At 48.2% G+C, this 24,792-nt stretch overlaps 1 protein-coding gene across 9 annotated transcripts in view; it reads right to left on the bottom strand.

Moving 5' to 3' along the window:
* The window catches only part of LOC147007858 (3'-5' RNA helicase YTHDC2-like), a 91,489-nt gene that overhangs the window by 16,772 nt on the left and 49,925 nt on the right, over positions 1–24,792 (bottom strand). For 7 of the 9 annotated variants that reach the window (XR_015053833.1, XM_085866263.1, XM_085866266.1 and 4 more), the window contains 10 exons: positions 24,018–24,100; positions 22,233–22,338; positions 18,330–18,449; positions 17,853–18,125; positions 17,622–17,748; positions 17,270–17,475; positions 14,334–14,526; positions 4,218–4,327; positions 1,890–2,158; positions 1,554–1,707 (listed from right to left, as the gene is read on the bottom strand). Coding sequence is in view for 8 of the 9 variants with exons in the window: in XM_085866263.1 (XP_085722389.1) it covers positions 1,554–1,707; positions 1,890–2,158; positions 4,218–4,327; positions 14,334–14,526; positions 17,270–17,475; positions 17,622–17,748; positions 17,853–18,125; positions 18,330–18,449; positions 22,233–22,338; positions 24,018–24,100 (1,641 nt within the window). In the remaining variant the exon portion in view is untranslated. Of the gene's footprint in view, positions 1–1,553; positions 1,708–1,835; positions 2,159–4,217; positions 4,328–14,333; positions 14,527–17,269; positions 17,476–17,621; positions 17,749–17,852; positions 18,126–18,329; positions 18,450–22,232; positions 22,339–24,017; positions 24,101–24,792 lie in introns of those variants that run through there. The other 2 variants (XM_085866269.1, XM_085866271.1) reach the window with 2 other exon arrangements.

Genomic DNA, 24,792 nt, shown 5'->3' with positions numbered 1-24,792 from the left:
GACAACCAAGAGGATTGCTCGCAGCGTGGTTCATGATTTGTTAATTGTAGTGTGTTTGATTCTCGCGGCACGAGTGATTAAGCTTAGCGTTATAAAAACAAATGCCGACAGTCCGCGTGTGAGCAAAATGTGTTTGATTGGGATCGATGCTTTCTCTGATGTGAAGAACTTGCGGGTGATCGTTGCGAATAAAGAGGTCTTCCCGATCCCGGTCTTCGATGGCAGTCCGCAGTTCGCTGCGGTCTCATGTGTCGGGATTATACTGTGGGAACGCGCTGTATGTAAAGGGAAGTTTGCATCTGCGCAGACGATGTTTCTGCTGTTGTATGACATTGCTATGTATCCAGCCAGCGCTGATAGTCTGTATTAAAGTCTCGGCTGGATTTGCTGCGACCCAGGGTCGGTGGCAGGGGCGGTGTTGCGCCCAGCGCTGATGCGCGATTTTGGTGTGGGACAGCTGGTAGTGGAGCTGGCTAATTGCCTGGTTCGGGTTGATGGCGGGGAGCCGGGGCAGGTTCGCTGTTCAGCGTCACCCCCACCCCTGATATCGCCAAGGTCAGACGTGCCGGGCGCCATGGAGCGCAAACCTCTGATCTCGCCAAGGTCAGCCGCGCTGGCGCCCGCGGGGCTTGCAGACTCGGGGTGTTTACCTGATTCGGTCCTGTCTGAGGGAGACGAGCCAGCTTGTCGACCGGGGGCATTTGATGGTGCCGGGGGAGGTTCGCCTGGGGTGTCACCTCGACCTCGCCGGAAGGCGTGCAAGCATGGGCCGCTTTTGCTGCATTGTTATACTGTGCTCCCAAACTTCCCTCTTTATATCTTTAAAACGGCCATTGTTATTATGGTCTGCAAACACCATTAACTTCGTCGTGCAACTCAGTACTCAAGCACCCAGTCCACTGCATTTGGAATTCAACTCACTCGCACCAACACAGTTTATGATGTGATGGGGATAGAAGAGTGTATTATGTGCCAGGTTAAAACAACGGCATTATTGTCACAGGTTGTGCGGATGAAGCAAGCTTTTCTTTTGGGCCATCTCATCTGGGTTTGATTCTCAGCCCGACCATCATCCCAGGGTTAGATCAAGTGACGTGGTACTTGGAGGATTTTACATGGCTGATGTCATTTTGTTCCTCTTTGCTTTTTGTGTCGTCGTCTTCTTTGCCAATTATGCTTGTCATTATAATTGTCATTTTATAATCATACTTTTAGGAGGGAGGAGTATGGTGTATTGGCATAGAGCGTTGTGGGGGCGTGGAGGAGTCGTGATAGTAGTCACCTGTTTGCAATGCATATAGCTGTTCGCGCCCGCTAGAGGCTCGCAGTAGTGTACATCCGGGAACGCAATAAACAGTTACGACAACCCTCACGACTCTCCGTGTCTCACTGCTTCCCCGGACATTACAACAAACATTGCAATTATTTAACAAACAGAAACAACATGTGGACACGATTTGCCAAATCGAAAGAGCTTTCGAACTCTGGACTATATTTCCGAGGAATATGAAAAAGCAACAAATGAATTAAAAGAAGAAAACGACAAAGTACACCTTGTTGATGGAGGTTGAAGAGGGATTGACGGGGGAAGTGCACTTGCCCCCTTGGTCTGGAATGCTTGCAGAAGGTGATGCAAGCATTCGTTCATCTGCTATTCTCCAAGAAACACCCATCGGGTTCGTTACTTTCTGCCTGGATTGTAAAAATCTGCGATAAGGAAGCAGCGATGGTAAAGCAGTCAGCAACGTACCCTCCATATTACTCATACACTTTCAATTTTCTCGCTGCTGGCAGAATATAATTGGTGACAAATAGGATGGCACAGTAAGGGTTACCTTTGCAGGTACACCTGCACACACAACACCTGCATTGAACATCATAGGCCACACCTCTCAACGGTAGCCTTATCTGGCACCACAACCATGGCTTTACGAGCCCGAGCCTTCAAAAGTAGGTCTTCACAAATGGGTGGTCGGGGCTTTTGCCCAACGCCCAATGGCGGAGTCAACCCCATTGCTTTCTCGTGGGTTGTGAGAGCACTGACAACCGCTCGCATTGTGGCTTCATCAGCTGTGGACCAAAGCTTGGCAGGTGAACGCATGCGGCGCAGAAACAGCACATTCCACTTCATTCGTAACTGCAGCAGCGCTAAAGCTTCCTGCAGGTGGACGGACATGTGAAACAATCAGGAAATGAGGAAAGAAGCAAATGACATCCAGGTAAAAGTAGAACTTTTATGTTTACCTCTTACTCTTCATTCAAACAAAAATTCAAACAAATATTCACAAATATAATACTCAACAAAGTAAACAGATGGATGAATAGATATTTGCCAAAGACAACACATTAGACAACAAAAAACATCACATTGTTCAAAGTAATTTCAGATGGAACGTAAAATTCATAATTACTTCCCCCTTTCTTCCCTTATCTCCACTAATAAAAGGGTGTGTGTGTGTGTGTGTGTGTGTGTGTGTGTGTGTGTGTGTGTGTGTGTGTGTGTGTGTGTGTGTGTGTGTGTGTGTGTGTGTGTGTGTGTGTGTGTGTGTGTGTGTGTGTGTGTGTGTGTGTGTGTGTGTCCTCCATAACACCAAAACCATGAAACCTATCAGCCTGAAACTTTGCAGGCATTCTAAGAAAACTCCAAGGAAATGCAAGAGTGTAAATTGGATGTTTGGGTTCATTAAAACAGACATTTTGAAGATAATTAACGGCCTTATTTAATTATATCCTTCATCAGGTGCCATCCTCGGCCACCACTCTCTATGGGGTCTAAAGGCGTTTCCTGGGTAACCTCGCTGGGGTCTGAAGCCGCCATGTTTTTTTGGCCTGCTCAACTTTGCCTTGACTTGGAACAGGCCGCAGCAATTCCTCAACGATAAAGTTGTTGTTTTCACTTTCCTCACTCATATTATCGATCCAATTCGCAGACAGGCATATATCTGATGTCTGAACTATACTCTGGTGCAGAGGGTGCTGTGAGGTATGGTGGTTACATCTCCGATTTCCAGTTGTTACTGGAGTTCGTCAGCGATGTGTATTGGCTTCCACACTCTTCAATGCTTGCACTAACTGGACTCTGTGGAAGATGTCGGAGAGATCAAGCTGCTTGGGAATGGCTTGGGCATCGCTTGGGAATGTCAATATATCTGATCTTGATTTCGCAGATGATGCAGTCATCTTTGCAAAGACGCAGGATATCCTTCTCGGAGCCCTCGAGGCGCTGAATGAGGAATCGGAGCCGCTGGGACTCTGGGTTTCGTGAGAAAAAAAAGGGAGATCCAAGCTTTCAATGGCATCTGGGATGCTGCAATCTTATCTGTACCTGGTTGTAGTGAGGATGGTTGAGGTCTCGGAGAGATTCCCTTACCTTGGCAGTAGTATTCATGTTGTCAGCCGCCAGAGGTCAATAGACGTCTGGGTCGGGCCTGGGGAGTCATTGATTCATTGGATCATGGGGTGTGGCGCTGCCGGTACCTGTGCAGGAGGACAAAAGTCCGAGTCTTCAAGTCCTTGGTGTTTCCAGTCTTGCTCTACGGATGTGAGACTTGGACTCTCACCAAGGATCTGTGATGAAGACTTCACTCCTTAGGTATCAGGTCTCTTCGGAGAATCAATGTCTATCGCTGGTCAGACTTTGTGTCCAAGCAGTTGCTGAGAGACTCAAATGAGATTTGTTACCTATGTTGTCCGTGAGCGTCAGCTGCCGCTGTATAGACATGTAGCTCGATTTCTTAAAGCTGATCCTGCTCACCAGGTTCTCAGCGAGGGAGCCTTGTGAGTGGAGGAGGCCAACGAGACGATCACGTGCCTCGTGGCTGTAGCAGGTTGATTGGCATCTCAATGACATGGGGATGGGCTGGGCATCTGCCTGCGGGATGGCCAGAATGAGGCCCCTGGAATACTGGTGGAAAGTGGACACAACGCGCTGCTTCGGGTCATGCTCCCATACCTAGTCTAACATAATCAGGTGACCAGATCCTACGCATGAACCAAATTTCGATATTTTATGACGTCATTGACTGTTGCTCCTGATCCAGGTGAGCTTCAAGAGCCCTGGCCCTGTTTTCCTCTTTACTTCAAAAAGGTATTCCAGTTAAAGCTGAAAATGAATCAAGGACAACGCTGTGTGCGTTTGTTTTGTTCTTTTACTTACACAAAATCATAACAGAGCAATATAAACCATAAAAATAAAAACTTCCTGATTTGGGCTATACCTGAGATTGCATGTGCAATTGCAGCCAATCAGTGAGATGGAGGATTGTTTGATCTGGTGGCATGGCTTCATCCTCTCCACTGTCGCTGCTTTCATCAAGAGCGACACGGTCTGTAGTGGAAAACATCACAAGCTTCCTTGTGGTGATATATACTTTTTTCTTCTGTTTTTTAAAAAAAGAAGAAGCCGCTTGCAACCAAAAGTAAAAAAAAACTCGATCGACTCCACAAATTTGAGCAAAAAAGCGAGAGCAGACCTGGTCTCAGGCAACGTTTCGTCGGCTTCATCAGGTACAAGAGATAGCCGGCCACATCAGGTGCAGTCTATTATGCCTGATGAAGTCGGCTGCGAAGCCGACGAAACGTTTCCTGAGACCGGGTCTGCTCTCGCTTTTTTGCTCAAATTAGTGGAGTCGATCGAGTTTTTTTACTTTTGGTTGCAAGCGGCTTTTTCTTCTTGAAAAATGTAAATCCCAACCACCCCAATCTTATACAAAATATACATATGTGTGTATATATATACATTTATATATATATGTATATATATATATATATATATATACATATATATTTACATATATAAATATATATATATATATATATATATATATATACATTTATATATTGTTGCAAATTTGCGCCCGCCGGCGCGCGATTGGCCACGTGACTCGAATGGCGGCACGTCGCCCACCGGATGGACAATTCTGTCGTGACCCTCTCGGACTAACGCCGGGAGCAAGTCACGGGTGGGCCTTTCGGCCTCACCACGATCGTGCCAATCGGCCACCCGCGTGGGATAGGGTTGTTCGCCAAACTCGACCTACCTAAGTACCCACGCGGATGGTAAACCGGGCGATCGCACCTCGCCGCAGGTCGACTCCGGACACGGGCCGCTTAAGCGGTCCGTTCCGTGCTATCGGGATAACCGAGCGGTGTTATCGTCGGCCTTGACGGTTCCGATTACTTATCGGGCGTATTAAGCCCACTACGAACCCGTTACGTGAAGCAAGATGGAGATTCAAACGAAGGAAAGGACACAGCGAAACGGGGAACAATCGGACAAGCACATTTAATACGGAAGCACGGAAGGCACGTATATTACAGTCACAGGGATACAATAAAAGCAATACACGTATTTACAATCACCGTAAAGAAACACAAGCAAGGAACGATGCAGAGCAACAACCGAATATGATTTACTACACAGAACACTTATACAATTTTACTTCACCAGACTGGCGCCACACACACACGTTTACACAGAACCCAAAAGAAATGGAAGTCGCGACTTCCCTTTTGGGCCATCGAGTCCCTCTCCGACGTCCGTCGACGTGGTCCCTCCTGGCCGCGACTCCGTGCCCGAGCGTGGTAGGCGAGGCCTCTCCGGCGTGCCTCGTGCCTGCACGTGTTGGCCACTCGACGCCACGGAACGAGTGTTCGGCGCTATCCTCCCCTCGCTTCTCTCTCCTCACACCAAGCGCGGATAAGAATGGCGCGAAAAGCCCACCGAGCGTCCTCGTTGGTTTTTATTTGAAATAAAAGATAGAAAAAGAAAAACGACTGACTCAAAAGCGTCGCAGCCCGAATGGATCGCATTTATTCCCTCGAAACAACAGGTTTGGGGCTAACTACACATGTACTTAAGAGATACCTCACCTACGGGACCTGGATGGTGGTTTGCGAATTTCCACAGCCGTAACAATATATATATATATATATATATATATATATATATATATATATATATATATATATATATATATATATATATATATATATATATATATATATATATATTTTGTTGTGGTTGACGAAATTCGCAAACCACCATTCAGGTCCCTTAGGTGAGATATCTGTGTAAGTATATGTGTAGTTAGGCCCAAACCCGTTGTTTAGAGGGAATAAATGTCATTCATTCGGGCTGCGACCCCTCGAGATAGCCGTTTTTCTTTTACTATCTTTATTTTGGACCAGCCGCCATTACTACCATTACAACCACCACCAACCACGTCTCAACAGCCATCACACAACAACCACCAGCCGCAACGCCGCTTCACGACAACAACAACGCCAACAGCCACGACCCTTGCCGTCACATCTTGCTCTCGCAACCATCGCATCACCGTCATTCCCGCGCCGCTTGTGGGCACCGATACTGGACTCGTGCAGGGCGCGCACCGAGCAGCGGGTGCAGAAACACCAGCCTTTCCGAAGAAATCGGATCAAAAACGACTCACGCCCACTTCTGTTCCGTCCTATCAGCGAGCATGGGGCGATTTGGCCCCGCCTCCAGGTGCGTCGGAGTAATATCGCTATATGCAGATTCATGGATCAAAAAGCATTCACGCCCACTTTTCCTCTGTCCAATGGGGAGCCAGCCAGAGGTAAAGGGTCGAAGGTGAAGGAGCGAGGCCCCGGGGCTATAAAGGGCCACGTTCGCTCGCCGGCAGCAGAGTTGAGTTGGGAAGAGTCGGAGCAGTTGAGTTGGGAGTTGGTGGAGTCGAGTTGAGTTGGGAAGAAGGAAAGTGGAGTTGGGAAGAGTCAGTCAAGAGAAGAGTCGGAGAAAGCAGTTGGACGGAGCTGTGGAGAGTGGGAGAGTTGGAGAGGTGGCCGCGGCGGCGAAGGCAGTCGAGAGGGCGCTCGTGTCAGAGTCGGGGAGCTGCGGAGAGGGGAGGCCGATAACGCGACCGAGGCCGCGGTGGAGACGCTCGTCGCGGGACCCGAACCAGCGAGATATCCTCATCCCCCTGAGCATCAACAACCCCCTCCTGTTTCCCCCCACGCTGAGATAGTGCGAGAAGGGGGCCCCGTTCCCACCCCATTCCAGACACTGTCCGCGAGGCCCGCAGAGTCGGGGCGCCACCGCCATTTTGCGGCTCATCACCAGACGGGTAGGCTCGACGCGGTCTCGGCCCCAGGCCGTCTGCCCCCTCATAGTGGAGGGTGGTACCATTTTTCTTTTGCTTTGAGTATATGTGTTGTCGGCGCCGTCTGTGAAGTAAAACTGTATAAGTGTTGCCGTGTGCTCGGTAGTCGGTGGTAGATCTGCATTGTGTTTTGCTTTTACATTTGCTTTTTGTGCATTATTGTGTGTTTCTTCTTCTTTTACATTTGCTTTTGGTGTATAATTGTATATGTGTGCTTTCCGTTTGCCGCGGAATAAATGTGCTTTATGTTGAAGTTTTTCCCGTTTCGCTTCGTCTTTTCCTTTATTGAATCTCCATCTTACTTCACGTAAAGGGTTGGTCGTGGGCTAAAACGCCCGATAATTAATCGAACCGTCCAGGTTGACGATAACACCGCTCGGTTATCCCGATAGTACGGAACGGGTCGCTTAAAGTGGCCCGTGTCCGGAGTCGACCTGCGGCGAGGTGCGAATGCCCGGTTTACCCTCCGTGTGGGTACTTAGGTTGGTCGAATTTGGCGAGCAACCCTATCCCATGCGGGGGGCCGATTGGCACGATCGTGGTGAGGCCGAAAGGCCCACCCGTGACTAGTTCCCGGCGTTAGTCCGAGAGGGTCACGACGGGATTGTCCGTCCGGTGGGCGACGTGCCGCGATTCGAGTTACGTGGCCGTTCGCACGCCGGCGGGCGCGAATCCGCAACAATATATATACTGTAATGTGTGGAGGACTCTGGGAAGGGTTTGAAACAGCAAAGCACTTACCTTGTGTAGGCCTTCTTGGGTTGTTTATGCAGCAGCTTCGGCGAAAGGAGTGTGGGAGGTTTTAATTATTGATATAATCATAGCCACCTGGGTTGAGTTGATGAGGTGAGAGCTGATTGGCTATTCCCTCCATTCACAGGTGAGAGTTGTGGATGGATCCTCATTGTTTATATATTGACTGCTTTTGACGTTTACACATGGTACATGGTTGGGAGCCTCAATTGTATGCATTGTTGTGTGCGCTGTCCCTGAAGATTCGCCAATAAGCGATGAAACCGGTCCAGCAGCCGAGGCGGTGTGTAGCATTGGGATTCTCATGTGTGTACTATTTGTGAATGTCTTTATAGCTGTGGAGGAACTCTGGGAAGGGTTTGAAACAGCAAAGCGCTGACCTTGTGTCGGCCTTCTTGGTTGCTTAATGCAGATTCTACAGCGAGAAGAGCGTGGGAGGTGTTATATATACATATTGTGACGTCCATGGGACTTGAACAGTCCCGCTAACATAGAATGAGCCGAAACGATGGAGGCGGTTTATTTTTATATAACCCAAAGACGGCTGTTTCAATCGCTCTACCGCAAACGGGACGAGGAAGGTGGCACGAGTCGCTTTTCACTGAGTTGATAACATTTATTTCTCTAACCAGAAATAACAAGACTCGGCAAGAGGAGGGATCCGGGGCGATTCGACGGGATGGTGGTGTGGGTTCGGGCATGGGGAAAACACAGACAATTCCAATGTATATACAAATCTCAAACCCTCTAAGGCGCCAGGTATACACATACACACACACACACACACACACACACACACACACACACACACACACACACACACACACACACACACACACAAAACGTAGCTGGTCCTGGTGGTCAGGCTGGCCCGTGGTGCAAACGCAACAGTCCCTGGATTGGCGCCGGACGAGCTGGCGTTGCGCTCGTCATGGCAGGAGACACCGTGATACTGTCGTCCTCCTGGTCTTGGCCCAAGTCCGCTCACAGCCGCCAGGGAACCAGTTCTGGCACCAAGTTGCGAGCAGGAGAGGGAGGCAGGTCCGCCCGCCGTTCGACCCCGTACTCCGAGCCAGCAGAACCCCAGAGCCAACCAAGGTGAGGCACGAGGCTCAGGAAAGCCTCGAGACACGATGAAAACCAGGCTTGAATCAGCGCAACAACACAGCACGCTCCCAGCACAACAACCTTCACCAGAACAGTTTTTTCTGTCCCGATCTTCTTCCTCTTCCTTTTCGACCCCGAACAGAACCTTTTTATCCTCCCGTCCTCGTCACTTCCAATCGAGCCGTTTTATTGGCCCTGCGCCGTCGCCTTCCGCCAATCGTGATCACGGGACGGAGCCATCCGCAGCACTGTCCTGTGACGTCACGGCAAGCCTCCAGGGAATACTAACAGGGTTTACGCAGACACACTTACCCTATCCCGTATCCCTATCTAATTACGTGACAATTATCATTTCCCCCTTGAATAAATGGACATTTACTGGACAACTTATCACCACTGAATTGCTACTTATTACATCGAGATCCTGGTAAACTCGAACAGCATGGCATACCTAATTAAACATCCTAATTACCATTTGAATGCATACCCCCTCTCAAACGTAACACTGCCCCCTCCTCTGGTACCGCAGCTCCTGCAAGGTATATCACAGGCGCTACCGTACCAGCCTTAACACTTGCTGACTCACACCTATTTAACCTAACGAAATAAAGCAGGAGGGGCAATGGGCAGCGAGCCGCAGCTAACTTACCTATCCTGCTTAATGTACTACCCCCCTTATGGCCTTATCCTCGCCTAAACAATCATTCATTTTTTTATTTTTTATTTTTTATTTTATCACATGAGAGCACTGAGCAAAGTTGCACTCCATCCTCTGGATCATCGCTCTTGCCCAACACTCTTCCAGTGATCTGGGGAGGGGAAACAAAAGGTTCCACAAAAACACAACACTTATACTTTACATTCCTACTCTAAGCCTTAACGACACTATTCATGGGATATTTACACTTGACCACGTCCCCCAGTGGATGCTAATTGACCCAGCGTTACCTGGGGAGCCAATTTCCAAATTTGCTCGCCCCAAAATTATGCGGACATCATGCCCTTGCTGCACATGTCAAGTTGTGCGGGATCGAGTGGGACTCACACATCTTCACAACACTCACACCATGGTCATCATCACATTTCTAGGTCATGGTCCCCATTTTAATGATGCAGGCTGAACCCCGTCATGGCCGTGGGGTGGGTTACCACAAGATGATGGGGGCATCTCAGGTGCAACCATGCCCACAGGTAAGCTTTAGTCCAACCCGGACGTTTCTCCGCCCCGCTCCCTTTGATTCCCACCCCCCTGGTAGCCATCAGCTCTAACCCCGTACAACACACTGGAAGGGGTCTCACTGGCTCCTCTGGCCTTCCTGGGTCGCCAAGGTCCTACCCGCCTTGGTCGCCCAACCAGACCCTCTCCCAGTTGCCTCCAGACACTGTCACCATTAGCCACCAGGTGGTGAATCTCCTTGAAGGGGGTCGCAATTCCCGCTCACCGTGAGCTTCAGCAATCCCTGCGGACAAGCACATCATCCCCACCAACAAAACCCACATGACTCCCCCACCCCATCGGCCTTACATGTGACACCTGCATTTCTAACACTTCACCGACCATGACCTTCCCTGTTAGCACACCATGTCCAATAAAAAATCAACGTGTGCACCATACATTTCACTTCTTAACTTGAAACAACTCACACAGCACTTCTCCTCACCCGATCCACGCACCAGCCATTGGACAGCCACTTGTGCCCGCTTTGTTACCAATTACCCACTGTCCCGATTGTCACTCTAACACCCAGCAGAACTTACAAACAATGCCAATTTTCCACAATTCACTATTTTCACCAAAGGAGGCACTTCGCCACAATCTCAGCAGCCGAGCATGGCTCTATATGCTCAGCCCAATCAAGTCTCCCCGACCCCCGACAGTGATCTCCGGACTCGACCTATGTAAGGGCACCTCGGATAGACCTGGCAGTTCAGCAGGAGGATTCATCCTCTCCGGGCTTGAAAGTCTATTGGAGGGTCCCTCCATCGCCGGGTACCGGCAATATCGTTGCACGTGTCCTCTTCGCCCGCACCGGAAACAACTCCCCATAAAAGGCCCCCGTGGGTATCTGTGTAATGTCTCTTCCGGTTCTGGACCCCCTCGGCCATAATCGAATTGCTCTATTGGCTGGGCTGGACCCCGCCGCTTTGGCGCACCAACTACCGAATGACCCCTTATCAAACTTGACAGTTTCTGGAAAATTTCCTGAAACATTTGGGTAATGCCAATTTCTCCCAGCCCCTCTCCTTGATCCTGAATCTCCGCCTGTCGTACCGTCACCGATGGCCTCTCTGGCACCCGACCCGGCCGCCTCCACGAGGCCAGCCTGGCTGCGCACTCAGCCGCTCGGTGAACGGTGGGTGGATCCTGTAACTCCACTAGCGCTCGGACCTCAGGGTCCGGAAGAGCAGCTAAAAATTTCTCGAGTGCCAGTCTGTCCCATGCCTCCACTGTAAGGTCCCGATACGCGATCCTGACTGATTGGTAAATGTCCTGTGCCAGCTCCTGCACTGTCTCACCCGGCTTTAATCTGCGGTGCTGGAGCTGGGCCCGCACCAGATCACAGTTCGCCGCGAACCCAAACCGACGGCTCAACGCCTAGCAAATGTGGGAGCTGGTCAACATCCCCTCCGCGATCACGTTTAACACATCTGCGGCTGGTCCCCGCAACGTTGCCACCAAATTCCCTGTACGTTCCCGCTCATTCCACCCGTTTAGTCGGGAAATACGCTCAAATTGCGTCAGAAAAGCTTCAAGGCTCCCTGACCCGTCAAAATTTACCAGGGGGATCACTTTTACGGTGGCCCGCTTCTCAGTTTCTCCCTTGTCCGAATCCAGCCCAGGGATCAAACACCCTTGTGGCTGCGTATCCAATTTCGGAGCCCACTGTGGCCAAAGATGTTTTGTGGTGAGGGTCTCATGGGTCAATTTTGCCTCCTGTTCCAAACGTTGAATGGACCGATTCACCTCTTCCCGCAGGATCTTCTGGGCCCGCATAACCTCCTCCAAGGCTCCGTCGCGAGTTTGTAGCTGCTCCTCAACCAACCCGGACACTCTACTTACAAAAGACGGCTCTACCAGGCCTTTATCCAAGACTTCATCTTGGCTCATAATTTTATCTTGTTCGTCCAAACGAGCCTCCAATCCTTTTCCCTCCTCCGCCAAATTCATCCCTTGCTTCCTCAGCTCTCCCCACTCTTCTATTTGCAGCTGCATACGAGCATCCACACAGGCACGATGACGTTCCAGGCTTTCATCCACTTTATCAACTCGAATGTTCGTTGCATCAATTTTATCTATCAATTTCTTCCGCATATTTTCCCCCTCCAATGTCATTTCTACCTTTGTTTCCTCCAATCTATCCTCGAATTTACTTTGTATTTCCCCCAATTGAACATCCACACACTCCTGCATCTCAGTTTTCATTTTCTCCATCTTTTCCCCCAATTCATCCCTCATGAAATCAATCCGTGCACCCAACTGTTCCCCCATTATCCCCAATTGATCTGTCATTTTTGCCCTCTGTGTCACGAATTGATTTGCCATTTCTGCCGTCATTTCTGCCCTCTGTGCCGTCATTTCTACCCTCTGTGTCACGAATTGATTTGCTATTTGTACTGTCATGTCTGCTATTAAACGTTCCAACATTGTCTGGATCGTCATCGCACCGGTTTCCGGCACTGCAGGCCCCGTTATGGCCGATGAAGCATGGTCCACGCTTGGAATGGGGGAGGTTTCAATCCTACCCCCGTCTCTCCCTTCTTCCCCCGACTCGCTGCCAGACACGTGGCCTTCCTCCTCAAACATCTGCACATCCGCCATGGTGCAGAAGTCCCGTTTGCCGCCAATAAATTTTAATTTGAAAAATCCCGCCAAAATTTTCCCGTGCTCGTGCGCTTTTCTGTCGTTATTTATATTCTAATTCGCGGCGAGATTTCAGTACTGGTATATTCTCCCGATACCAAATATAATTTAGAGGGGTTCGAACATCCAACACCCTGACACCAATGTGACGTCCACGGGACTTGAACAGTCCCGCTAACGTAGAATGAGCCGAAACGATGGAGGCGGTTTATTTTTATATAACCCAAAGACGGCGGTTTCAATCGCTCTACCGCAAACGGGACGAGGAAGGTGGCACGAGTCGCTTTTCACTGAGTTGATAACGTTTATTTCTCTAACCAGAAATAACAAGACTCGGCAAGAGGAGGGATCCGGGGCGATTCGACGGGATGGTGGTGTGGGTTCGGGCGTGGGGAAAACACAGACAATTCCAATGAATATACAAATCTCAAACCCTCGAAGGCGCCAGGTACGTACGCACACACACACACACACACACACACACACACACACACACACACACACACACACACACACACACACACACAAAACGTAGCTGGTCCTGGTGGTCAGGCTGGCCCGTGGTGCACACGCAACAGTCCCTGGATTGGCGCCGGACAAGCTGGCGTTGCGCTCGTCAGGGGCAGGAGAGACACCGTGATACTGTCGACCTCCTGGTCTTGGCCCAAGTCCGCTCACAGCCGCCAGGGAACCAGTTCTGGCGCCAAGTTGCGAGCAGGAGAGGGAGGCATGTCCGCCCGCCGTTAGACCCCGTACTCCGAGCCAGCAGAACCCCAGAGCCAACCAAGGTGAGGCACGAGGCTCAGGAAGGCCTCGAGACACGATGAAAACCAGGCTCGAATCAGCGCAAGAACACAGCACGCTCCCAGCACAACAACCTTCACCAGAACAGTTTTTTCTGTCCCGATCTTCTTCCTTTTCCTTTTCGACCCTGAACAGAACCTTTTTATCCTCCCGTCCTCGTCACTTCCAATCGAGCCGTTTTATTGGCCCTGCGCCGTCGCCTTCCGCCAATCGTGATCACGGGGCGGAGCCATCCGCAGCACTGTCCTGTGACGTCACGGCAAGCCTCCAGAGAATACTAAAAGGGGTTTACGCAGACACACTTACCCTATCCCGTATCCCTATCTAATTACGTGACAATTATCATTTCCCCCTTGAAGAAATGGACATTTACTAGACAACTTATCACCACTGAATTGCTACTTATTACATCGAGATCCTGGTAAACTCGAACAGCATGGCATACCTAATTAAACATCCTAATTACCCTTTGAATGCATACCCCCCCCCTCAAACGTAACAATATGTATCAATCTTGAAGAAACAAACCAACCGTTTTGGATGTTAACATAGCATGTGATGTCCGTATAACAGATGTGCTGTGAGAGGGCACGATGAGCTCGAGGGGGTGGTTGGTACACACGAAACAAACACAATCAACACCACCGCAAGAGAATAACGCTTACATGGGAAGGACTGCAGTTCGTTCATCGTATTTTTCGGCAGTCGAGCAGGCCCGGCGAACAGGGCAATTGTAATGGTGGAAACGGCAGAGCAGCAGCGCAAACATGCTTGGCAATGCTGATGCGACATCTCGTCAAACACGATCCAATCTGTTGGAAGTGCTGCCACTGCTTGCTGGTTTTTCTCTGCAATAACCTGTCAGAGAGACATAATTGGAGGCTGTGTACTCATATAAGGCAAAAGAGAAGACACTTCCAGGTCAAAAGCATTTGCATATTCCGCGAATGCTTTTGATCATCACATGCCAAAGGATTAAATGATCAAGGAAATTACTGATTAATCGATGTTGACTCAGGAAATAAGACCAAAAGGGAATTTTGAGTCTTTTGGCACTTGTGGATCAATGAAATCCTTGAAAGCTAAATTGATATGAAATCCTTTTAAGACGAATCCAACCGAAGGCAATGTCAGTGCATTCCAAAAAATCCGCAACAAGTCTGTGTCCACTCTCAGGAGAGCCAGGAGACAGGTATCCAAACTCAATAATGAACTTCCAAGTGTATCTCCCTCTTCGAAAACCTGGGGGTGCCATCTGTCTCTGGAGTATGCGACCCGTCCATCCCTTCCCTCTCTTCAAATGGCACCACAGCCGACTCTGCTCATGAGCAGGCTGAATGCCTCAATTCTGTGTTTCTTTCCAAATCTTGTGTCCCCAACCCCTCATTCTCGGTATCGATCATTCTCTGCTCCTGGAGTCTGTCGTTTGCACTTGAGAATGTGCAGAAGGTCCTTTCAACCCTTGGCTCTGACTCTGCCACTGGAATGAAAGGCATCAGCTCACGTGTCCTAAAAACCTTCTCTGCTGCTCTTGCACATCCTCTATCTGCCCTTTTGTCCCTGTCACTTGCTTTCCCAAAGTCACTTTCCATCTGCTTGGAAATCTACCAACATCACTGCATCGCAAAACAAGAAAAAGAGCAATCAGAGATTCCAGACCCTCGCCAGGACTTGTTTTGTGTGACGTTTGTGTGCTGGTATGTTACGTAATTAATAAGACATAATTAGAACTGCCACTTCATACAGTAACTGCCAGCAGTGATGACCGGGTACCAAGACGTCCCGCTTTGATGGGACACCTGACCCTGACCCATTACGTTTTATATTATTATTCAATTGAATTCAGAATGTGATGAAAATAAATTCAATTCAAATCAAATGGAACCCGAGCAAGCAAAAAGCAAAGATGAAGTCATCAGAAGGAACCTGGATAGGATTCACATTTCAGCTGCTACTTCTCGACCATCAAACACACCCAGGAACAGCCAAGTAAACTTTATTCAAAAAACCCCCAAAAAACCCAGATCAAATTTTTTTAATCATTCTGGCTGCCAGACCATGCATCCGATCAAGTTGAAATTTAAAACATGGATTCCCCATCACTGCTAGATCATAATTGTGAAGTTTCACATTGATTGATTAAGTGGTCCCAGAGAAAACATTATTTAATGTTTTTCTTCAATCCAATGTGGCTGCCAAACCATGTGACATAGATTATTCCTTAATAGACTTGTACACCCATGGCTTGGGAACATTTGTGAGTTTCCGCTCGATTTTTCCAGCTGTTCTGGAGAAGATTTTTTCTCAGTTTTAGGGTAAATCCAATATGGCTGCCAAACCATATGACCTATGACGTCACATGTGTGAACCTTTTGTTCCTCATGGACAGGCAGACAGACAAACGAATTCAAATGCAACACCCTCTCCTTCGGCAAAGGTAAAAAGGTTAAAAAACTGATCCCCTTAATTACAGATCGATCAGCTTACTTCCAATAATCAGCAAGCTCGTGAAATCCATCATCGCATCCATCATCGCTGTTGATAAGAAATCCTTCCTTTTCTCTTCCAACCTCATCTCAGATAACCAATTTGTTTTCAAACCAGGTAACTCCACCTTGGACGTGCTGCTTCTCCTCACCCAACAATGTTTGAAGACCCTCGATGTCAGACTTGAGATCAGGGCCGTCTCTCATGCTTTTGATCGTCCAGCTGCCTTACTCCCCAAACTCTCTGCTTATGCCATTCAAGGCCAACTCCACACATGGGTCACTGACTTCCTCTCCTCTCGTAGCCAATGTGCGGCTCACAACGGAATCATTTCCTCTCACTGGCAAGGCTGGAGTGCCCCAAGGCAGTGTTCTGGGTACTGTCCTATTCCTGATCTTCAACAATGACCTCTGACTGTGGAAAATCCTCTTTAACTCTTTGCTGATGACTCCATCCTCCACCATGACGTCTCTCACCCTTCAGACAGGCAGGCTACAACCTCGACACAAGCTGGAAAAAAATAGCAAGATGGTCAAACACTTGGAACATGTTTTTCAATGCAGACAAATCTCTCTCTCTCTCTCTCTCTCTCTCTCTCTCTCTCTCTCTCTCTCTCTCTCTCTCTCTCTCTCTCTCCTTCTCTCTATCTCTTTTCTCTCTCTCTCTCTCTCTCTCTCTCTCTCTCTCTCTCTCTCTCTGTCTCTCTCTCTCTCTCCTCAAGGACCATCTGGCAAGCCCTCTCATCTACTTTGTTCACAATCCTCTTGAGGAAGTTCAGTCATTCAAACTCCTGGGTCTCACCATCATCCATCATCTTTCTTGGGCAAACCACATTTCAAAGTTGGCCTCCAAAGCCAATCGCCGACTATTCATCCTCCGTCGTACAAAGTGCTTTCTTGGCACACCTGTACCATCCACCTACAAAGCCTTCTTCAGACAAAGTGAACGAATTGCTTAATCCCCCTTTTTGCTTCGCGTGCACGGGGGTAAATATTAACAAGGATTTGGAATTTGGACAAGCTGAATGAGTCATTAGTTTCTTTCTGTGCACAGCCTCAGGTATCGATATGACCATTATTGCAGTTCTTGCACAACAAATGGGTCATCTCCTCACCTTGGTAGTCAGAGGTAGGGAGAGAACAGATGCTTGATGAAAGCGTAGACATTGTTTCGAGGAAGTGTTCAACGTCATGGCAAGACGGTTCACATGTGCCACGTTGGGGTACAGGCCAGCCACCAAAGTGGCTTTCACTACCGCCCAGTTATCAGAGTTGACGTTTAAATCTCTGATGTCTCCAGGACCATGTGCACGCACAAAGCCTGTGAATGCACGTAAGCGTTCCATTCGGAAGAAAATTAAATAAATGCAGAGAAGGGAGCAAAACACAGAAATATTTCAAATTAAAATGTGATTCAATCAGTTTGAAGATAATGGTCGGAGATGTTCTGAACTCTAAAGGGCTGACCAGAAGCTCGAAGCTGCCCAAGTAGTTCAGCTCTCATCCAAACGATCATTTCCATGGTGCCTTGAGATAAGTAATTGCGTTCGCAAAAAGCTTGCTCCCATCCCTCTGCGTAGGCCTTTTGCCAGGCCTGCAGAAAAAATGTGAAAAGAGTCGGTGGGAAGGTAAAGGCCTGGCGCAAAACTGCACAACATATGGGGTCATTAAATAACCAGTTCACCCCCACCCTTAAACCTGGAATGCACGTAGTAAGACCATGTGGTCACTGTAGGTGTTGGCTGCAAATTTGCGGCGACAGGCCCATGCAGCATGTCCTTGGGAACTCTGGGAAGGCATCAAAAAAGGCTCACGATGTGCCAACGAGCATACTATTGTGAGCACAGGGTCCAGGCACTTGAGCATCACGCTAGACAGCACCATCTTTACAAGACGAGGCTCAATCGGGAAGTCAGAGAGGTGATGTCCAAGCACAGTGAGATCTTGAAACTCATCCATGGCATCCATTGCCTGAATAGACCATTCAAAAAGGGGGAAACTAAAGTGAACAGTGCTTTAACTCTTCTATTGTTCCACAAATGCAAACATCACCTTCTCAGTAACATGGCGATTGGTGACAAGACAAATAATCTTCTGACCGACGAAAAAAATTGTCCTCAAGGATTGCTAAGGAAGCCAGAGAAAATACTGTTGGAGATATGCAGGGGTTCTGACCTTGAGTTGAGTTATGGCATTCTTGATCAGCAGTGAAGATGGTGGTTCTGGGGCTTTGGTCAAAAACTGTTCCACAGTCACATTCCTTGGAGCGAGCAGCTTCGTGTAAAGGCTGAGTTCCTGTGAGGTGTGAGCACATCAAATATGAAAGGCAATTAATTCAATGCAAGAAGGAAAATAACCTCTGAGCTACCGTCACTGAAACTATCATCAAAGCAATGCTCGATCTTTCTCGGTTTGAGTCAGACATGTGACGTGTTCAAATAAGCCTGGTGTTGGCGCAGTGGTTAGGGCAGCGGCTTGGGATCCAAAAGGTCCTGAGTTCAAGCCCCGTTGGGCCACTGAATTAATACACCAAGGGGTTGACTCAGCCTGTCATCCTTCCGAGGTCGGCGAAATGAGTACTAGTATACTGGGCCGGTGTATGCCCCGGTTAGAATAGGTGTACCATATCCCTGCGTCGTAAGAGGCGACCAGGGTTGCGTCAGGAAGAGAATCCGGCGTAAAACATGTGCCAAATCACTATGCGGATCATACGGATGATCCGCTGTGGCGACCCCGAACGGGAGTAGCCGAAATAAGAAGGAGGAGGATGTGACGTGTTCAAACAGTCCATTCACATTGAATACGAGCCCAGGTGTTTGCACCGAATCCGAGAACAGCAAGGCAAAAACAATGGCATCAATGAGGGTTCCAACAACAGGGATCTGACAACACTTCACAACAACTCACAATCAATACAGTATCTCAACAGCTCGGGATCCAGACCGGGGATTTCGGGATGGACGGGACACCACTTCCTTCAATTTCCAGGTTTCTATTATACTGTAGTTTGATGTCTGTAGATTAAGAATCAAGAGGTCTGCTCGGCCATCTACCTTGCCAAACTACCTGTATAAGGGTTTGAAGGTCGGTGTCCTATCATAAAATAGGTGAGATTTTTCGAAATAATATCTATTCCTGTTCTACATCATCGGTGAAGATAACGAGCTGTTATGAAACACTTGAAACAAACCACATACTGCAGATGGTCTTTCAGTCCGTGACCTGATATTTGACTTGAGATGACCATGAGGTCAAAATGGGGTTATCTTATTCGAAATATTACAAAAATAGCCCCGTGAGGGACTGACGGGGTGAAAATGAGGGATTAGGGGGAAGGGGCCATGCCCCGCCCCCCCCTTTCCTGAAGCGGTATGGTCATGGGTAGCACAACTCAAGTTTATGGCATGGTTCTTATACTTCATGAAGAGTTTGGTCTGTATCTCAGTGTCGGTTTGTGAATGAAACACCAATATTTGAGGCAAAACCCCCTTAATTTGAGGCAAGTGTTTACGGACGGACGATGAGCCATCCAGTAACATCCCTGGACCTACGTTCCAGGTGAGCTAAAACTTAAGAGTATCCGGATCTGGATCTTCACTAAAATCGAATCAATTCATCCAACCTGTCTGTCATGTCATGTCATGTCACACACCCAACCTATCCACCAAATTTGTCCATAACTTTTTGAGATATCTTGGTCACAGATAGACAAGACAGACAGACAAACAGGGGTGAAAACATAACCTCTGTCCACCTCTGGTGGCGCAGGTGATAACGTCTCGCGTTTTGAAAGGTACAGGGCCTAAAACATGCAGACTTTCCTACTAAACATAACCAGAGTTGTTGTCAGAGCCAGCCAATGCTCGCCTGTTTACACATTTATCGTTTTTAAAAGACTCATCTAATCTATCTATAATTCCAGAAATCTCTGTGTGTGTGTCTGTCTGTTTGTCTGTCTGTTTGTCTGTCTCTCTGCGACCGCCGTTTCTCGACGACCACCGGGCCGATCTCATTGAAACTTGCCAGGAATATTGCCGGGGACCCGCGGATGTGCCTTTTCGAGGTTTGATATCGATCGGACGAGCGGTTCCCAAGTTACGGCCATGTATCTGTGAACAAATGATAGGACACGGCGCTATGACATCACGAATGACGTCACAATTAATGTTTATTAAAAAAAAATTTTTTTTTTGAAGGGTTGACCCCACAATTCTTCTTCTTCGTTTGGTATGACGTCACAATCGACACTGGGGACCTGGGCATGTGCCTTTCTCTGGGTATGTGCCATATCTGGGTATGTGCCAAACTCCCAAGGTTTGATTATTATTCAAATTATTAATTAATCCCAAGGTTTGAATTTTCCAGAGGGAAACAGCTGTTTCCCAAGGGTTTGAAAGCTGTTTTTTCCCAACGTTGGAATTAATCGTTGTGCTTGGTAGACATTTGTGAATACATTTACAGAGAGAGGGACGAGAGAGGAGGGGGGAGAGAGGAGGCGAGAAAGAAGGGCGAGAGAGGGGGTGAGGGGGGCAAGAGAGGGGAGGGGGACAGAGGAGGGGGAGAGAGGTGGGGGGTGAGAGGGGGTGAAGAGGGGGTGAGAGGGGGTGGCAAGAGAAGGGAGGGAGAGAGGAGGGGGGAGAGAGAAGGGTGAGAGGAGGGGGAGAGAGAAGGGAGAGAGGAGGGGAGAGGAGGGGGCAAGAGAGGGGAGGGAGAGAGGGGGCGAAAGAGGTGGGGCGAGAGGAGGGGGAGAGAGAAGGGCGCGAGAGGGGTGAGAGGGGGAGCAAGAGAGGGGAGGGAGAGAGGAGGGGGAAAGAGGAGGGGGAGAGAGAAGGGCGAGAGGGGGTGAGAGGAGGGCAAGAGAAGGGAGAGAGGAGGGGGAGAGAGAAGGGCGAGAGGGGGGCAAGAGAGGGGAGGGAGAGAGGAGAGGGGACAGAGGAGGGGGAGAGAGGAGGGGGAGAGAGGGGGGAAGAGGGGGCAAGAGAGGGGAGGGAGAGAGGAGGGCGAGAGAGATGGAGCGAGAGAGGAGGGGGGAGAGAGGAGGGGAGAGAGGAGGGGCGAGAGAGAGAGAGGGCGTCACAATTATTCTTCTTCGTTTGATATGACGTCACAATTGATGCTGGGGACCTGATACTGCAGGCACGAAGCTGCACATACTGGCACGCACCTACGGGCCCGCCTCTATGGGCCCACACTAGTAATTAATAATTTTTAGAAAGCATTGCAGTGAAGTCTGATCCAAGTAATTTTAAAGCAATATATGTATTTGTATATTGTAATCAGTAACAAGAACGCAAGTGAGCACAATATATGCCCGAATAAGAAGGTATATGCATAATTGTGCTACTACATGGAAAACAGCATCCTGGTTGCCATGGCAACCACTTTAGATGACGAACGTATGTCACAACACACCGTCTCCACAGTCTGTACCTATGTACCAAATATGAAACGTGAAAGTTGAAAACTTTGGGAGTTAGAGTGCGGACAATAACGGATGGAAAACAGCATCCTGGTTGCCATGGCAACCACTTTAGATGAACGAATGTCGCGACACACCGTCTCCACAGTCTGTACCAATGTACCAAGTATGAAACGTGAAAGTTGAAAACTTTGGGAGTTAGAGTGCGGACAGGAACGGACGGACAGACGGACGACCGGTATCACATAATACGCCCCGATATATATTTCGGGCGTATAAAAAATCGTGTGGTATATAAAAACATTAGAAAGGAAAAAATAACTTGCACCAAAAACTTTAACATTTTCACGCTCACGCTGACGCTCATGCCGGGGGTATCGCTATCGCTCTGTGTTCTTCAAACAGGCGAGCTAAAAAAGTGAATCCTTACTGAAACTTATTCACTGCAGTTCAACCACCAATACAAGCAGAATTTAAGGTTAAATTAAAGAAACACTTAATGCAAAGCCAACAGAAAAATAGCTCCAAACCAGGATGTTGATCAACATCATGTCATCACTGGTGTGCATGAGGAATTATAAGAACCTAAATGATGAACCAGTGTTCCTTGTTTAGGTTCTTATAATCTTCAGGGAAATTGAGGTTCACACGTTTCTCACCTGCAGTGGCTCTCGTAACAGCTCAGGAGTCTGATACTCGTCCATGTTCATGAAGCGTCTGCGACTGAACAAGTGAAAGCAAATGCCAGGCCGGCAGCGCCCTGCCCTGATTGGATCAACATGCAGGTATGGATGTTTTAAATGGAAGGGGAAGATAAAGAAGAAACATGCATTGTTAAATTATATTATTTCTGTTGAACCACTTCATAGATCGATGAAGTCGATGAAGCGGTTCAACAGAAATAATGTTTATAAACGTTTTTGTTCAATCAAACATGGCTGCTAGACCATGTGACCTATTAATTAATCGTGAACACCCTGGTATCCGCAAGACTTGGGGAACATGTGTGTGAAGTTTCTCCTCGAGGTTTTGCCATGAAGGCCTGTAGATCTTTCACAGTAGCCATTGGCCTCTTGATGGCCTCTCTGATCAGTGTCCTCCTTGCTTGGTCCTCCAGTTTGGAGGGACCACCTGATCTAGGCAGGATCTTAGTGGAACCAAATACATTCTACTTATTCATCATTGTCTTGACTGTGCTCCAAGAGATATTGAAGGCCTTTGAAATATTTTATCCCCATCCCCTGATCTGTGCCTTTCCACAACTTTATCCTTTTTGGTCTTTTGAAAGCTCCTTTATCTCATGGTTGAGTCTTTGCTGTGAAATGCACTACCCAGTCGAGGTAATTTATGTAACCAGAGTTATTTTGATTTTCGGGAGTGAGCGAGGCAGCGGTCTGTGGCCGATACACCACCCAAATAAAGAGGTGTGTCAGTGCAAAGACATGTTGCACCTTAACCTGAACCCAAATGAAGACCTGTTGCACGCTCAGAAGATCGCCCCTCTGGTGGGGACCCATAAATCATGAAGATAGCATGACTCTTCCCCCCAAACCACCACCCAGCCACTCCCGCAGGGAGCGTGTGCTCCTACTTATAATCAATCAAATAACAAAACAACCATGACCTCTGAAAACAGAAACAAAATGGTGCATGAAAGCATGTCCTACATGTGCATTCTAGTTTCTAATGCTTTAAATGACCTACTTTGGAATGTCCTGCAGTGATTTACTGAAAGCATTTTCAAGCTCTCATCCGAAAAATTTATGGCTATGAAATTGCTTTTTCATCTGTAAAAGTACCAAATCCAATCGCTCTCACTTGCCCTGACCCCATTTCATGCCATCTTTTCCTCGATCACTGGAACAAAGTATGATTACAGTGGACTAAATTGCACTCTAATGGTCCATGGCAACCGATGTGTCATCACTAAATTACACTCTTATGGTCCATGGCAACCAGTGTCATCACTAAATTGCACTCTAATGGTCCATGGCAACCAAGGTGTCATCACTAAATTGCACTCTTATGGTCCATGGCAACCGATGTGTCATCACTAAATTGCACTCTTATGGTCCATGGCAACCGACGTGTCATCACTAAATTGCACTCTTATGGTCCATGGCAACCGACGTGTCATCACTAAATTGCACTCTTATGGTCCATGGCAACCGACGTGTCATCATTAAATTGCACTCTTATGGTCCATGGCAACCGACGTGTCATCACTAAATTGCACTCTTATGGTCCATGGCAACCAACGTGTCATCACTAAATTGCACTCTTATGGTCCATGGCAACCAACGTGTCATCACTAAATTGCACTCTTATGGTCCATGGCAACCAACGTGTCATCACTAAATTGCACTCTTATGGTCCATGGCAACCAACGTGTCATCACTAAATTGCACTCTTATGGTCCATGGCAACCAATGTGAAAAGCTTACCGACCACGCCTCTGTATGGCACTTGCTTTCGAGATCCAAATGTTCTGGAGCAGAGTGACAGAGCTTATGGCATCATAAAAGTTCTGAAAGGAACAAAAAACAAGAACAATTTAAGAGGCGGTTTCGGGAGGGAGGGAGGGAGGAAAAACAGGGGTAATACCTCTGGGCGCTCACCTAGTAGCGGCTGGAAAAGGTAACTCGGGAACCACTGGTCGGAATGGTTGACCCACAAAATATGTAATGGAGAAGAAAGTAAATAGCCATGGATTTTTTTTTAATCCCATGAACAAGCTTTGGTACATCACGGGTGATGAAGGTTTTTTTTTTTTTTTTTTTTTTTTTTTTTGTATACCTTGGTCGAGGCTCGTATGAGAGCTAACACACAACTCACAGCAAGGAGGCATGAGACAAGAGGGGCGGGAGTGGAAGGGACAAAACATTGAGGAACAGACACAGGTGAACTGTGGAAGGGAGAGGGATGGGGATGGGACGGGGAACATGGCGAGGGGAAGATGGACATTAAAGGGACTTTCAGGAAGGAAAGCAGGAGAATTGAAGGAAGTGGGCTTGGGTGGATTATCGGGGGTAGAAAAGATCGAGGATTTGGATGGGGGAAGATAAGAGGTGGTGGTGAACAGCTGTTTTGAAAGCCTGAAGGGAAGAATGGGAAAGAATAGAGTGAGGAAGTTTATTCCAAAGGCCGGAAAAACAGGAATGAAAGAGTGAAGATGAGCAGTGATTCGTGATTTTGGTAGTTTTACCAGAAGGGGTGTGT

Source organism: Eptatretus burgeri, chromosome 24 (assembly GCF_056783735.1).
Source record: "Eptatretus burgeri isolate ZD-2024b chromosome 24, Ebu_testis_v1, whole genome shotgun sequence".
Classification (NCBI taxonomy): Eukaryota; Metazoa; Chordata; class Myxini; order Myxiniformes; family Myxinidae; genus Eptatretus; species Eptatretus burgeri.
The sequence above is the reverse complement of the archived record's forward strand: the minus strand, read 5'-3'. Positions and strand labels throughout refer to the sequence as shown.